The following is a 14,230-nucleotide window of genomic DNA, read 5'->3' as shown; positions in this document are numbered from 1 at the left end:
TTTCGGTGGGATTCCTCTGACGCCATCAAAACAGGTGAGCTTGTCTCCAAAATAAAAATAAAAATAGATGAGCAAACACCAACTCTATTATATTAGCCCGTTAAAGGGCTGCCCAATAAGCTTAGAGGTGTTCTTATTATTATTTTTTAGAAGTTTGATTTGATGATATTTTCCTAAAAAAATTATTTTAGAAAAATAAAAATATATACTAGGAAATATTCATTTGCCATGTATTTGATAAAAGTTCATGGTGTGTTAAGAATGTCCACAGTATTTTCAAAACATATTCATGTGTACAAATATAGAACAAAATTTAAAATGAAAAAAAAGGAAAAGGAAAGGGTGCGAGAAAAGAAAAGTAAATCCGTGCAAAAGCCAAAAGAACCAAACAGAAACCAGTTTAAAATTGGAGGAAAATTAATAAGGTTGAAAATTCCGACAAATGGCCTTGCCTAGGAGGCTGTTATGACCGGCATATTAAGGGTTTAGCCCAGTGGGTTGTGGACCAAGTTATCTTATCATTATTAGGGGCTTAGCCCAATTATCTTATCGTTGTTAGGATCGTTTGCTTAGGAGTCAAGTAAACCTCTCTATATAAGGAGAGGAGATGTATCAATCTAATCAAGTAAGAAGCAATCATTATTTGCTCGGCTTCCCAAAGGGAGCCGGGAGACTTAACCCTAGCCGCCTCTTGCGCCTCCGCTGCCTTTTCTTCATCGCGCCATGGCGCCCCGCCGCCGGCAGCCGCTATCGCATCTCTATCAACCCTCCCCCTTCTCGTACAACCTACGCCCTAGACCGGGTAGGATCCTAGCTCCTACCAGAGGCACACATGCGGGCGGTCGCCCTCCTATCTAATGCAATGGACGCCCGAATCGGAATTCTGATCCTAATAAAAGGAATAGTTCGAACAACATCTACTACTATCACTGAAAACTTTGTGTTAGTATTTACCATCTGTATTAGCCTTAAGCTTTTACTAGAACAAAAATACCTTGAGATAGAAAGGAAAGCAAATGTTATAACTCTCTTGCCTACAATTGTTCCGCCCAGTAGCGCACGATTCACAGGGAGAGGTTCCCAGTGCTTTTTTTACGATTTATGCATTGGTTTTTTTTTATCTAGTTTCCATGTGCTCTAACGCTTTCCTTTTGGTTTTTTATGGTACATCTGTTTTTATTTTTCAGACCTTACCAACTTTATTTTTTTATTTTAATTATTTAATATATTCCTGCTTTTTTTAATTACCCAAATATTTTAAAAAAAATCAAAATTATATGTGTTGAACACTTTTTCAAATTTCCCATTCTATTCTTTGTGTATGTTTTTTATTTATACTATATGAACGCAATTTTAACAACAAGCCCACATTTTAGACATTGCTCCTTTTAAATTACATTACTGTTTTACTTAAAAGATATGAAAAAAATTAGATCGCATGAACCTTTTTCGTAATGTTCTTATTTAAAAATTATAGGAGCATTTTATAAAATTCTTGGAACACTTTTAAAAATACATTAACATTAGAAAAAAAAAGTGCATCTAACACTTTCCAAAATTATAAAAGAAACTATAGTTATATGATTGTTTTTACAAAATGCATCAAACACTTTTCTTAATGACGTGATTTTTTAAAATGTGTTAAACACTTTTTTAATAACGTGAGTATTTTTCTATTTACAAGCAGATTTATAAAAATGCATTGAGCACTTTAATTAATCAATTGAATATTTTAAAATAAATGCAGTAACATTTATTAATTAAATGATCATTTTTATGTTTTCCTTTTATTTATTTTACTTTTTTCATTCCCCCTATCTGTTGTTTATCTAAAATAGACATATATTTTTACATAAGAATATTTCTTCAATTACATGTCGAACATCGTTTTCTAAATATATGCTAAATATTTTTTTAAATACATGCTAAACTTTTTCTGGATACACGTTGAATTTTTTCACTGAACTCGTTGAATATTTCTAAAATATATGATGAACCATTCCGAAATGCGCCAACACTTTTTTAAAATTTCATAACAAATGTAAACATTTGTTTACATTTCTGTGTACATGAATAATGAAAAATATCAAACAAAAAAGGAAATATAGAGAAGAAATAAAAACTACTCCCGCCGTTTCTAAATATAAGATTTTTTAGAGATTCGATACATACTGCATTCATATGTGTATAGATGTATTTTAAAGTGTAGATTCAGTTATTTTGCTTTATATGTAGTCCGCATTGAAATATCTAGATGGGTTATATTTTGAAATGGGGGAGTAATAAAATGGAGAAAAAGATCAACCCTAACGGGATTTATATACATTGTAGCCCTATTGCTGACCCGAGAAGTTTGAATTCCATATATTTTTCTCGTTTGGAAAAAGAAAGAGGTCAATAGACAAGGTGGTGTAGTACGTTTGGCCACACGTTTTCCCTACTCTTATTTTAGCCTTTTCGCGAAGTGTCTAAATACGTGACCTACGGCTAGTGCATCATTTTTTTTTTTTGAGGGAACGGCTAGTGCATCATTTGCACCACAAGGCAACCAGACCAGTCCACCTCTTCTAGTACGAGTACCTTCTAATTTTTTTAATTTTTTTGCGGGGTTCTAATTTTTCTTTCGTATGCACATTTTGACAGTTTCAATAATCTTGATTGGTGGTGACTAGTCTAGTCTACTAGAAGTTCTCATCGGTGACGCTTGGCCAAAGCCAAAGCCAAAGCTGACCTGATTCGATTTGGACGCGGCATCCTCGTCCCAGCCACGTGGAAACACCGCAGAAGCTTCCGAGCAAACGACTTTTACGTACGCGCCTAAGCAAAAGGCCGGCAGGCACGTTTGACCGGGAGCCAGACCCGTAACACCCTCCCAAATCCTATCCCGCTATATAAACGCGCCAGATCCACCGCCTCTCCACCAAGCACAAATTGGCCACGACCAACACCCACAGCCCGGATCCAGATCTTGTTCTAGTAGCAACCTTCTTCTGCGTCGGCCGCTCACAGGGAAGGGAAGGACTCCACCGTCGAGCCGATTTTCGGAGCGGATCGTTCGTCGGTCATCAGGCGATGGCTCGCGCGGCGAACGTTGACGCGCCCGCTGCCGGCGCGGCGCAGGGCGGGGCGAGGAAGGCGGAGGGGTTGGCGGCCGTGGCCGGCGACGGCAGGAGGGTCGACCAGGCCGTGGCGTACCTGCTCATGGCCGCCGCGCTCGCCGTCACCTACCTCGTGCACTGATCGGTCGATCGGTCGACGGACGACAGTCGGCAGCTAGGAGAATTCATGTTCGTGTGGCCTCATCTTTGTGTAGATCTTTAGCGAGGAAAAGAAAAGGGATTCTATTACTTTTGTATCTCTGTAGCTAGTTGGAATCAGTTAGATTCGTAGGTGAATCGCCTGTTCGTGTCGTTTCATCCATGTTCGTTCTGAAGGTCTCTTGACATGTTCGTGGTCAGGCCCAGTTAATTGAAGAACTAGGTTGACGTCTCCCAATCCTGCCCAAGATCGTTAGCCCTAAGCGCCACTGCCCACGTGTCGCTCTCATAGGCGGCTCGGACGGCCGCCTCATCCTCCACCACCAGCGCCTCTCCTCCCCTCTCCATGGCGATTGCACTTGGAGCAGCGGTTTTTACATTTTAGTAAACCGCACGCATCATTAATCAATGAAAATGATAAAATCCAAACGTCAGATTTTTTATCATGACAAATCGCGAATTTTTTTATGAAAATTTTAGTTGTCAAAATGACTAGTTTAGTTGACAAGCATGATAATTTTTTGACAAAAAGCAAACACACGGAACACACAACAACTTTAGAAAAATTAAGAGTTGACAAATGTCTTGAAAACTATGCAAAGGACCCCAGGACATGGAATAAGAAAGCCCGTACAAATCCTTGCATACACCGAAGCTAACAGTTGTAGCCAATATCCAGCGTCATCTTGATGGAGGATGAGACCCGACATACACCGAAATTTTGGTTTGTTTGTTTTTGTGGAGTCAAAACGTAGAATGAAGGCTACGTACGCACCGACACTCTCTTATCCCTATACCTCTTCGCTAACTCACTCGCCTACAAAAATGAGTAGGCGAGGCTAGGCAAACCCAGCCGCTGATTTTGACTGTATTGTACTAGACTTTCTAGCCTTTTATTTTAATTTAGAACCTTTTCTCATGTTCTTTCATCCATTAAGTAGGCGAATCGTCAGGTCCTTAGTAGCGTTGACAAAGAAGAACAACCGGTGGAAAAAAAATGGTGGCCCGTTCAGTGATTTTTCGTGGCGCCCGCTGTGATTGGTTTTGTCCTTCAAAGTTCTCCATCTGAGTCGAAGTTGCGCTATCTGGTTGCTGGTGGCAAAGTTTTGGCGCAGATTTTCATTCAGCTTCGCGCGTCTGCTATGATGTGGGTTGTGTCAACGACTGCGTACGACGAAGTCGGGGTCGTTTGCTCAGAGTTTAGGGATAGCGATGACGATAACGCATGGGCTGTCCCGACGTGGTCCTTTTTGGAGTGGTATGTGTGCTGCTTAGTGGTTGTGGTGGTTTTTTCATCCGGTTCTTCATAATTATTTGGACAATCTGATTTTCGCTCGGTTTTCCTTCATTAACTGATGAACTTTTATTTTAGTGAATGCAGAAATTCTGTTATTTAAAAAAAAATCCAGCGTGACACTTAACACCATCTCCATGAAGAGTTTCTAAGTTAAACATTCATGTTATAAGGGGGTTGAGATCCTCTGCAGTACTGTATCGTACTGTAGTGCGGATGACAACATGGGACCGGGTCCATATGACAGTGATCGTACTGCATGATACGCTACACCAAAGGATCCTAACCCGTTACAAGGGACATGCCACTACGGCAGGAACATCCCATGCTAACCTGGACACAAAACCGCCGCATCCCACAGACGTAGCCGGGAAAAGCGCGAGAGCCACAACCGTCGAACCACGAATTCGGAAAATGGAGAGGAAAAGAAGGCCTAATCTCCGCCCCAACCGGACGGTGGGAAGACGAGACCATCCGCTTCTCAACGCCGTCATGGAGAGTGTCGTCATGGTGAGAAGCACTGGAGAAAACCAAGACAACCTTGTTCGGCGTGGAATTGTCCTCATCCTTCCGTCGCCACCACACCCGCGTATGAAAAAACCACAGGAAAGGAATGGGATCCCCCTCCTTCACCCGCAGCCGAAGCAGCGAGCAGGGGCGGAGGAAACCACGCCCTCGCCGGCTTTCACCGAGAGAAACCGCCTGCCCACAATCGCATTTTTCTCCTGGGGAGGGAGTCGGGGTACGGGCAACTACCACCTATGTGCGCTCCACTCCAAGTCTCCACACTGCTCCTGCTCCATTATCCCCTTGCGGCAGGGGCTTCCTCCTCTGTCATTGGGCTCCTCCACGAGACACACATCCTCCTGCAGAGGGAGCATGGCAGCATGCCTCTTATCTGTCATTCCTCGTCATCACTACCTTACCCTAGACCTTGCAACAACACGCATCATAAGCAGAGTCATGCTTGATCAGTTTAAAGTTTCATAGTAAAACATAACTTAAGTGAACCGTCTGGCAACACGACAAGTATGTACAATCACAACAACAAAGCATACACAGGTATTTCCCACGACTCTGAAGACAACCAGCCAATTCTTCGGCCAAGAAAAGAGAAGATAAAACTCGGGTATTGTCTGTCTGACTCCCACTACCCCGAGCTGGTATAAGTGGAAGCCGGCGAGGGCCCTAAACCTATCGAACTCGCCAACTTCCTTCCATCCATAGCACAAAATGCTAAAGAGATGCACATATACTCATCTCTAAGACGACTCAGAGTCAGATTCCTCCTCGGAATCTGCAGCTGACTCTGAATGATGATCATCATCTTTGGAGCCATCTTCAGGTTCCTCCTCAGAATCTGCAGCTGACTCTGAATGATGATCATCTTTGGAGCCATCTTCAGGTTCCTCCTCAGATTCTGCAGCTGACTCTGAATGATGATCTTCTTCGGAGCCATCTTCAGGTTCCTCCTCAGAATCTGCAGATGACTCTGAATGATGATCATCTTTGGAGCCATCTTCAGGTTCCTCCTCGGAATCTGCAGCTGACTCTGAATGATGATCTTCTTCAGAGCCATCTTCAGAGCCTGACATAGAGAACTGCTTGGAGATGTGCGTCGGTCTTTGCCTCGTTGTTTTCTTTGTCATAGCTTCAGGAGTCACCTCGCCTGGGTGCACCATCTCTTCATCAGAACCTTTCATGTTTCTTCGACTCCGACGAACCCCTGGTCGAAACTGCTTGCTAGCAAGAGCCCGGGCAGCAAGGCGGGTCCTCTTGCGTGGTACAATAACCTCCTCATCCGAGTTGCTCTCGTGGGAGTCAGAAGCATCAGTGTCTCCATCGCTGCTGGAGGAGCCGTCATCCTTGTCATCATAGTCTGAGACTTCATCATCGCCAGAACTAAGATCGTCTAGGTCCTCCTTGGCATCCTCCTGTTCTCTGTCTTCATTATGCTCGATGTCAGCACCTATATCAGTTCTGTTGTCTGCCTGACGAGGAACTTGCTTTTCCTTTTTTGCCGCCTCCTTGCCTGAATCAGCTTCCTTTCCTTTCCTGCATCCAAGTAGGTAGATTCTTTTCACATATGCACCACTATAGTATTTACTAAGAAACTAGGGGAAAACAGCAGTGGAATTGTTTGAACTTACGCTGTAGCTTTTATTGCCTCGTTTATGCGACGATCATAATCAGCTGCACAGAAAACAAACACATGGTGTCGACGTCAAAAGGATAGCAGGTGATCACAAAATATAAATAATTTTAATTAACGGTCAAGATATAAACTTCTACAAAATTGGAATGGAAGCAACCTACATCACATATTGCAAATAACAAATACAGTAGAATCAGTGTTCCAACTCCCCTAATTTGCCTCTGACTATCAGAGCCAGTAAAAGCATATTGATGAATGCATAAATTTGATTACATAAACGAGGGATGCCAAAAGAACACAAGTTTTAATATAACAACCAAGCTGCAGGCCATGAAACCAAAAGATATTGCCAATGTAAGGAACAATTGTGACAAGGTTTCATTAAAATTGCAATTATTCATCTACTACTGGAAATTTAGAGTGTTTTTTTTCATCTGTAGCTAAGGTTGTGGAATAGAAATGCTCCTTACAGTAATCGTAGCTGACAGCTTTACGTTCGCGCAATGAACGGGTTTGGAAAACATTAGCAAAAGCTAAACGTTCCAAACGCTCATTCTTCTGCTGCCGACGTTTCAAGTCCCTCTCTTTCTTCTGCAAGTTAAAGAACAGGTAAAAATGCTGTGCTAAACCATCAGCGCAAAAGTAAAATCTGTTGCCAAGGATAGATAGATGCAAACATAACAAAAAATGCAACTAGGGTAGAACTTACCTTCTGGAACTTCTCCACAGCTGGAACAATATTTTCCTTAAGATGCTCCCCAATGGTAGCTTCAGATCGACCCTTGCTGCATAACTTCTCCTGTAAACATCACATGTCAAATATCGGTACTAAAAAAGTGAAATGCACATGAAGAACATCTCAGCAGGAAACGTAACTGATATCTCAAGAAACTCATCAAGGTTAGTTGCAACTGTTTCCCACTGAATATTGGTAACTGGTTTTGTCAAACGGCCATCCTTCCCCTTCCAGTTATTCTTAAAACCAACCAATACATCTTCTTTGTATAATCTATGTCCAATAGTTGAGTCCCCAACATACCTTCAAGCAGAAAAATTAAGAAGTGTCAGCAAGACAACAAAAGATACAAAGGGGGCAATCAATAACTTTTCTGGAATGTGCAATGGACAGAAAACAAACACGAGATGAAAAGATTCAAGGTCCAACCCAGCATCACTTTAAATGAAGCGTATGTGTCATATTAGAAATACAGTAGGTGGTTATTTGAAAACCAAGAAGGGCAATACCAAGGATGGAGGAGTAAATCCTTATCAGTCAGCCACGTTCGTCCCTATCGAGTTTTAGAACAGTCATCCAATTTGCATTAGTAGCAACTAGCAAATTGCTTGCCTGACAGCTGACCATCTCAATTTGGTCATCTATATCTATGCTTTAAAAAGCACAAGGAAAACCAAGACAAATATGGACTATATCTATGGCAACAGCTTATGGTGCAATCCAAGTCTTTCAACTGTCCAACAGAATCAAGCCAAAGTTTTCATGTTGCTGAGTCAAGGCAAGTTGAGTCGACATGGCGCCCGGCACGGCGACAATTAGGTGCTCCATGAAAATAATAATAAGCACTCCCTCTGTTCCATTTTAATTGCCGCTGATTTAGTACAAAGCTGTACTAAATCAGCGACAATTAATATGGAACGGAGGGAGTAATATATCACATGGCAAGAAATATGAAATTATACCCCATATGGTAGCAAATTCCAACATTATGTCAAAAGTTAGGCCCAATAGGTATCCCAGAGCCAACCCATTAGGCCCAACAACCTGGACTACATAAGCTAACAGAAACCCTAGCAGCTCTCCGTGCCTCTCAGCCTCTCCCTCCAACCTAGCTCCCTTCTACCGCATCGCCCAGCTCAGTCTCTTCCCCGTATGCTCCTGTCATGCCGCCCCTACAGCCAACAACCCCATCCCTACTGCCACTCCAGCAGCTGCACAGCTCCCCGTCTCTGTCCGCAAGCGACTCGGACACGCCGGTGGCGTCCCGCCCAGATCCAATGTATTCACCCATTCTTGTGCCAAAACTCAAGTTTACGCCATCAATTCCCCCCTGGTCAAGTGACACAGTTAGCTGAGGCGACACCATTAATTTCTGGGCACCCACCTAACTGATAAATCCTGGGCATTGCTCCCAGTCGTCCACGTCAGAGCACCCAAACAAAATGGCGACAACACGATGACTTAATAATCTTGAGTCAAGCCATGAATATCAAAGATTGCATCAACTTCTGTTTTGGAAGTTGTGATTGCAATTTTGGAATATGCAGAAACGGATTTAAGAAGTGAGCTTGAGGAGTAAGGACTATTAAATGAGCAACCCCGGCCCATGTCGTGGCCGACGTGTGCATGGAAGGGTTTAAAATTTATGGAATGGGCATATTAGGTTTCCTCCCATTAGGGTAACAAGACCTTTCTGTCTGAGCTTACTGTTATAGTAATACCAAAAAACTCAAATGCGAATAGAAGTGACCGAAGATGATAGATTATGGAAAATGTAACGAAAAGGAAAGAGGAATACTGACCAGTATATAGCCCCATCACTAGCACTCCCTAACTTATCTTTCCTAAAGTTGCCAATACTAACTCCTTTCTTCATTTCATCAGTTATGTAGCATACTGCATCATCTTGCTGAAATATAGAAAAAATAATATCAATCTACCATGTGTAAAACACTCAAGGAAACTTGTTGATATTAACATGTGTAAATGCTCAGCTGGCTAAAACTTCAGCGATTAAGAACATGTCTCACAAAAGCAATACCTCTAAGCGAACTTCACAAAGCGCTTTGAGTATAAATAAACGGCTCACTGGATCCTGCTCCTTAAACGTCTCAACTTCCTTACTGCACCAATAAAGGGTTATAGTGATGAAAAATCAATAAAGTAGTGATGAAAAATCAATAAAGAGTACAACACACAGAGCCTTATTAACAATATGATGATGCATACCCACGATTTTTTTCGAATGGGTTTTCCCCTTCAGCGACCTGAAACCAAAACTTAGTAAGGTCTGGAATAATCTATTTTATTTACAATAGTAAAAAGGCCAAGCAATATGTACTAGCAACCTACCCATGACCACCAGTCAGATAGTTTCTTGGCAGTTGCTATCACCCATCCATCATCAACATTGAGTTTGAGTTTTTTGTTAACTGGTGGTATTCCCTGATACATTTGACCACTATAAGTTAGTGAACAACATCACAGAGAAACATGGCATCGTACGACAAAAAAAAGAGGTGATACTTCAATATGTCAGAAGCAAAATGTACCAAACTAAAATAGTTGTAGGGACATAAAATCGCTTTTTCTGCAGATGCGTAGGCCATGTATTATACAATAAGCAACACAAACATTTGGTACAAATACATAAACAATGAAGGTGCCCCACACATGTCCTGTTGAGAAATGCTGACTGCACTAGAAGATCGGGGGGGGGGGGACTAAGACACAGTTACTATAGACATATAGTTGGTAGAAGATATGCACTTGGCAACATATTTTCTGGAATGACAGGTATGAAACTTGAGTACATAAAAGAAGAGTAATTTATTTAGAAAATAATAGGTGGACAGACATCTTGATGATTTGGTGAAAGACGTTGATCAGTGAATAAGATGCTGTTTTAGCTCTATGCCAGATATATTGGCGCCTGGTAATAATTCCAAAGTCAAACACGCATTCATAACAAGAATATGAAACCAATCAGGCCACCTTGTTTCACAAAAATTAACATCAATACCTCATGTTCACAGTAATCGGTTTACATGATAGAAAACAAAAAATTATAAGGAAAATGAATGCTAAATCTTTTTTATAGATTGCATCAGTTTTTAGTTTTTTTTTGTGTGTGAATCAGATTGCATCAGCTTAAACCAAAGCATACTAGGCACTCCAAACCTAGACTATTTCGACATGCCACGATGCATCTGATCTCTGCGCAAACAATCAATCGCACTGTTGGCCGGACCAAATCAGATCAGCAAAGTGCTTGCACGCGCTCCGCGACCCACGACCCACGCAAACTCGGAACAAAAATTATGCGGGCGACGAAAACCTTCAAAAGGGCAATGTGGATGCGAGCGAGGTCGTCGTTGTTGGCGATGAGCGCCGTCTCGATCTCGTCGGCCGAGAGCCCCAGGTTCGCCTCGATCACCGGCTCGAAGACCTGCAAATCCTCACCCGATTACGCCGACGCGAAGCGGAAAACCAACAGATGGCAAAAGGGGAGACGGAAACCCTAGACGAGGCCGCGCTCACCTGGAGGAAGTGGAGAACGGAGGCGAACTCCCAGCGGCGGCGGAGGAGCAGGCGGGGATCCTCCGCGGGGCCTTCCTCCGCAGGGGGCGGCATCTCCGGGCGCTTCCCCGGCGACGAGTGCTTCGGGCGCTTCGCCGGCGAGGCCATGGGGCCGGGGGAGCGTTGGGTGGGCGGGAAGGGGGGAGAATTCGGGGGTGGAGGCGGGACGGAGGGCGGGGAAGAGTCGAGGCGCACACGGGTAAGCGGCGCTTGCGAGTGGTTGGGTATTATAGGGTTTTTTTTCTCACACAAAGCGGCCACACATTTCGTTTTGAACCCTGACAAAGGCATGGATTTATTAGTATGGACAGGGGCCTATATTTGGATAGAAACTGATTGAAGGTTTTCGTAGCATTTTATTACCTCCGTCCAGAAAAATTGTTCATATTTATTTAGATACAGATGTATCTAACACTAAAATATGGCTACATACATCTGTATCTAGATAAATCTAAAACAATAATCCATGAGTGCTCTAATACTCCCTCCGTCCATAGTGAACATTTTTTGAAATTTTAAAATATCATTATTTTAGACCCCAAGCGTCTAAATCGAAATCGGTTTCACCGATGTATTCCTCACAACTTGATATTCAAACTTAGATCTCACACGGGCATATTCCCGCAAACATTTCTGAAAAGCAATCTTGTATCACTGAGCATGCTTTTCTATCATAATGATAACACAATCATTTGTTATGAATGAGCCCTTCTGGATTCGTTTCCTCGGTCACGTAGGTTACATCAGGTGATTTCATCTCTCCTTTTTTTATTCCTCTTTTGTGACTGGCGATCTTTCCGCTCTCCTAAGACAAGGTGTGTTGGTGAACGCCATTGAGCCAATGAAGGGGTGCACTCGTGCGCTCGAGGTGTTCATCTTCTCTTCACCGAGGACACAGTCTTATTTTCACACACACACACACACACATATATATATATATATATCAAGGAACCATTGGTGGCTATGTGTTGGCAATAAGGCAAGTCATAGATCATGCCAAATGCTCCATCGTGTTTGGACCTAATTGACTCCCCTTGTTCAACAAGAAGTACGTTGTCTTTTACAAGTTGATAGTATGGATTTGAAGTCAGATTCATGGAATTGTCTACACCAAAGGGTGGCATGCATATGAAGAAGATTCAAAATTACAAGAAAAAATCACTAGCAAAGTAAATAGGTCTTTATCAAAAGTGGTCAATTAGACCATTCCTACATACGCAGGGTCTTAATGAAGAATATTCAAAAATTACAAGAAAAATTCACTAGTGGGTAAATAGGATCATGATCAAAAGTGATCAATCAGGCCATTCCTACATACGCGGGGTCTTAACTCTCTATGTTTGTGCGTGATGACCTTACATGCATGGTGGGGAACAACCGACTAGGGTCGGCAAACAACAAATGTAAGATGAACTGGAAGTCATGGGAGTCTCTTAGCCAACCAAAGCACATGGGTATCTTCAGATTTCGGGATTTTTTGAATGTTCAACCAAGCTTTGCTAGCTTGGCAAGCCTAGCGCCTACTCACAATGTAGGATAGATTGTGTGCTTAGGTAAAAGGCCAAATATTATCCTAACGGACGCCTTGAGGATATCGTGTTCGCGGGAAACACTTCGTCTACCTAGCAGACAACCCAACACAGTTCGAATGTGCTAAAGAAGGGCCTATTGTGACAATTGGCGCCGACAAGTAGGTCTGCATCTGGCACGACCCGTGGCTACAACGAGCAACGTCATACCGACCGACTTCTGCACGTGGAAACTTCCGCCTCATCCGGGTGTATGAGATCCTCGACGAGAATGATGCATGGAATGTTGAACTTCTATGTCGAGACTTCATGCCGCTCGACTTTGATGAGATACTCAAGATCAAGTTGTTGCCGCATTTCCTTGAGGACGTCTTGGCCTAGGCTTCATAGCGGAGGACATCTTCTTTGTCCGCTCTTCTTATCGCCTCGCCCTTGACGGACATTTTCGCATGACGGCCTACACTACAGGCAGGTACCAGATGGCCAACTTATATAAGATCATGGGTATGTTTAGCTTATATGCTAAGTTTCTCGGTATTTTCCATATTTTCTTGCCATACATGCCTAAGGATAGCCAATCAAACTGGTGCCACAATTTACCACACTTGAGGAATTTCTTGCCACATGTTTCCAAGTAAATTACAAGTAAGGCCTAAAATACATAAAATACAGGAAATAATCTTGCCATAAGTGTGGTTGCAAACCAAACACCAAAGTTTAATCCAATGATCCATGTCTAATTGCCAACATGCCATCACGAACTGCATAAACGAACTCATTAAAGTGATGAACTACCAACATGCCATCAAGAATAATAACGAGTTCGATTGCCAGGAATGTTTAGTCCAGCGCTCATGTGTAGCATCAGTACAACGTCGTTGGTCACCATGGTGATGCCAAGAAGCTTGCTTAGATCCTTGTCATTTCACATTGTATCAGCGACCAAAGTACTAGGTACACCAATTCAAAACATGTTTTTGTCATGCCATTATTCCATCTGGAGAGGAGACGGCAGGGGTATTTTCGATCAAGATGAAAAGGGACATCTGGTCAGATAGACATGACGAGAAATCATGGGGTGTTCGATGAAAAGTATAACATATCTTTTAAATGAAAGTTTGATTATATTGTTACTTTAAATCTCTTTACGGGGTACCAGGGTATTGTAAAGATCCTCTTAAACATTCTACTCCAAACAAACTATTCTTTGTATGCAAGAAAGAGTGTATGAATGCTTGTTGTACTACTGCATCCGAGATCCCCAACACTATCGGTTTTCTTTGCTTGGCCATTTTCTTAGGAGAAAACAATTCACCGGTGCATATCATGCAAAAAAGCTGATGGTGTATGGTTTGTGGTATACATAGTTAATTAATTGTACCTTTGCCCGGGAGACGTAGCACCTTGTCATGCCATTGGTTAGAGGGAAATATTGCCACACGTAGCCGAACAAATTACTGTTGGTAAATTTTTGCTTTAGAGTAATGTTCATGGAATGCAAGGAAGGAAGGGCAGCCTACTGTAGCTACCCTGACATCCCTTGATAAGTCAGAGGATCTCATTCCAGCCAAACCTCGGGTAGAAGTAATAAGGGCAGTCCCAATGCTCTAATGTGTAATATAGATAAAAAAACATGTCACTTCATTAAAAATCTGGGTTGACACCATATTTAATGAAGGG

The 14,230-nt window shown here is 42.4% G+C and overlaps 1 protein-coding gene across 1 annotated transcript; it reads right to left on the bottom strand.

The window, feature by feature from the left end:
- Nucleotides 1-5,518: 5,518 nt before the first annotated feature.
- Nucleotides 5,519-11,205, bottom strand: LOC123060446 (DDT domain-containing protein DDR4). Its single transcript, XM_044483171.1, has 11 exons — nt 10,983-11,205; nt 10,780-10,890; nt 9,795-9,887; nt 9,672-9,709; nt 9,484-9,565; nt 9,245-9,351; nt 7,583-7,745; nt 7,416-7,505; nt 7,177-7,297; nt 6,702-6,744; nt 5,519-6,606 (listed from the first exon to the last, which is right to left on the bottom strand). The coding sequence occupies exons 1-11, from the start codon at nt 11,127-11,129 to the stop codon at nt 5,814-5,816; spliced, it is 1,788 nt and encodes a 595-aa protein (XP_044339106.1). The 5' UTR covers nt 11,130-11,205; the 3' UTR covers nt 5,519-5,813.
- Nucleotides 11,206-14,230: the final 3,025 nt, after the last annotated feature.

Source organism: Triticum aestivum, chromosome 3A (genome assembly GCF_018294505.1).
Source record: "Triticum aestivum cultivar Chinese Spring chromosome 3A, IWGSC CS RefSeq v2.1, whole genome shotgun sequence".
Taxonomy (NCBI): domain Eukaryota; kingdom Viridiplantae; phylum Streptophyta; class Magnoliopsida; order Poales; family Poaceae; genus Triticum; species Triticum aestivum.
Note: the sequence above shows the minus strand (reverse complement) of the source record. Positions and strands in the feature narration are given on the sequence as shown.

Excerpts from the sequence above, each read along its gene's own strand:
- LOC123060446 (XM_044483171.1), bottom strand. The coding sequence starts at position 11,129 with ATGGCCTCGCCGGCGAAGCGCCCGAAGCACTCGTCGCCGGGGAAGCGC. Across the intron at positions 7,746-9,244 it reads AGTGATGGGGCTATATACTG|GTATGTTGGGGACTCAACTA; the intron begins GTCAGTATTCCT and ends TTCTGCTTGAAG. Across the intron at positions 7,506-7,582 it reads ATGAGTTTCTTGAGATATCA|GAGAAGTTATGCAGCAAGGG; the intron begins GTTACGTTTCCT and ends TGATGTTTACAG.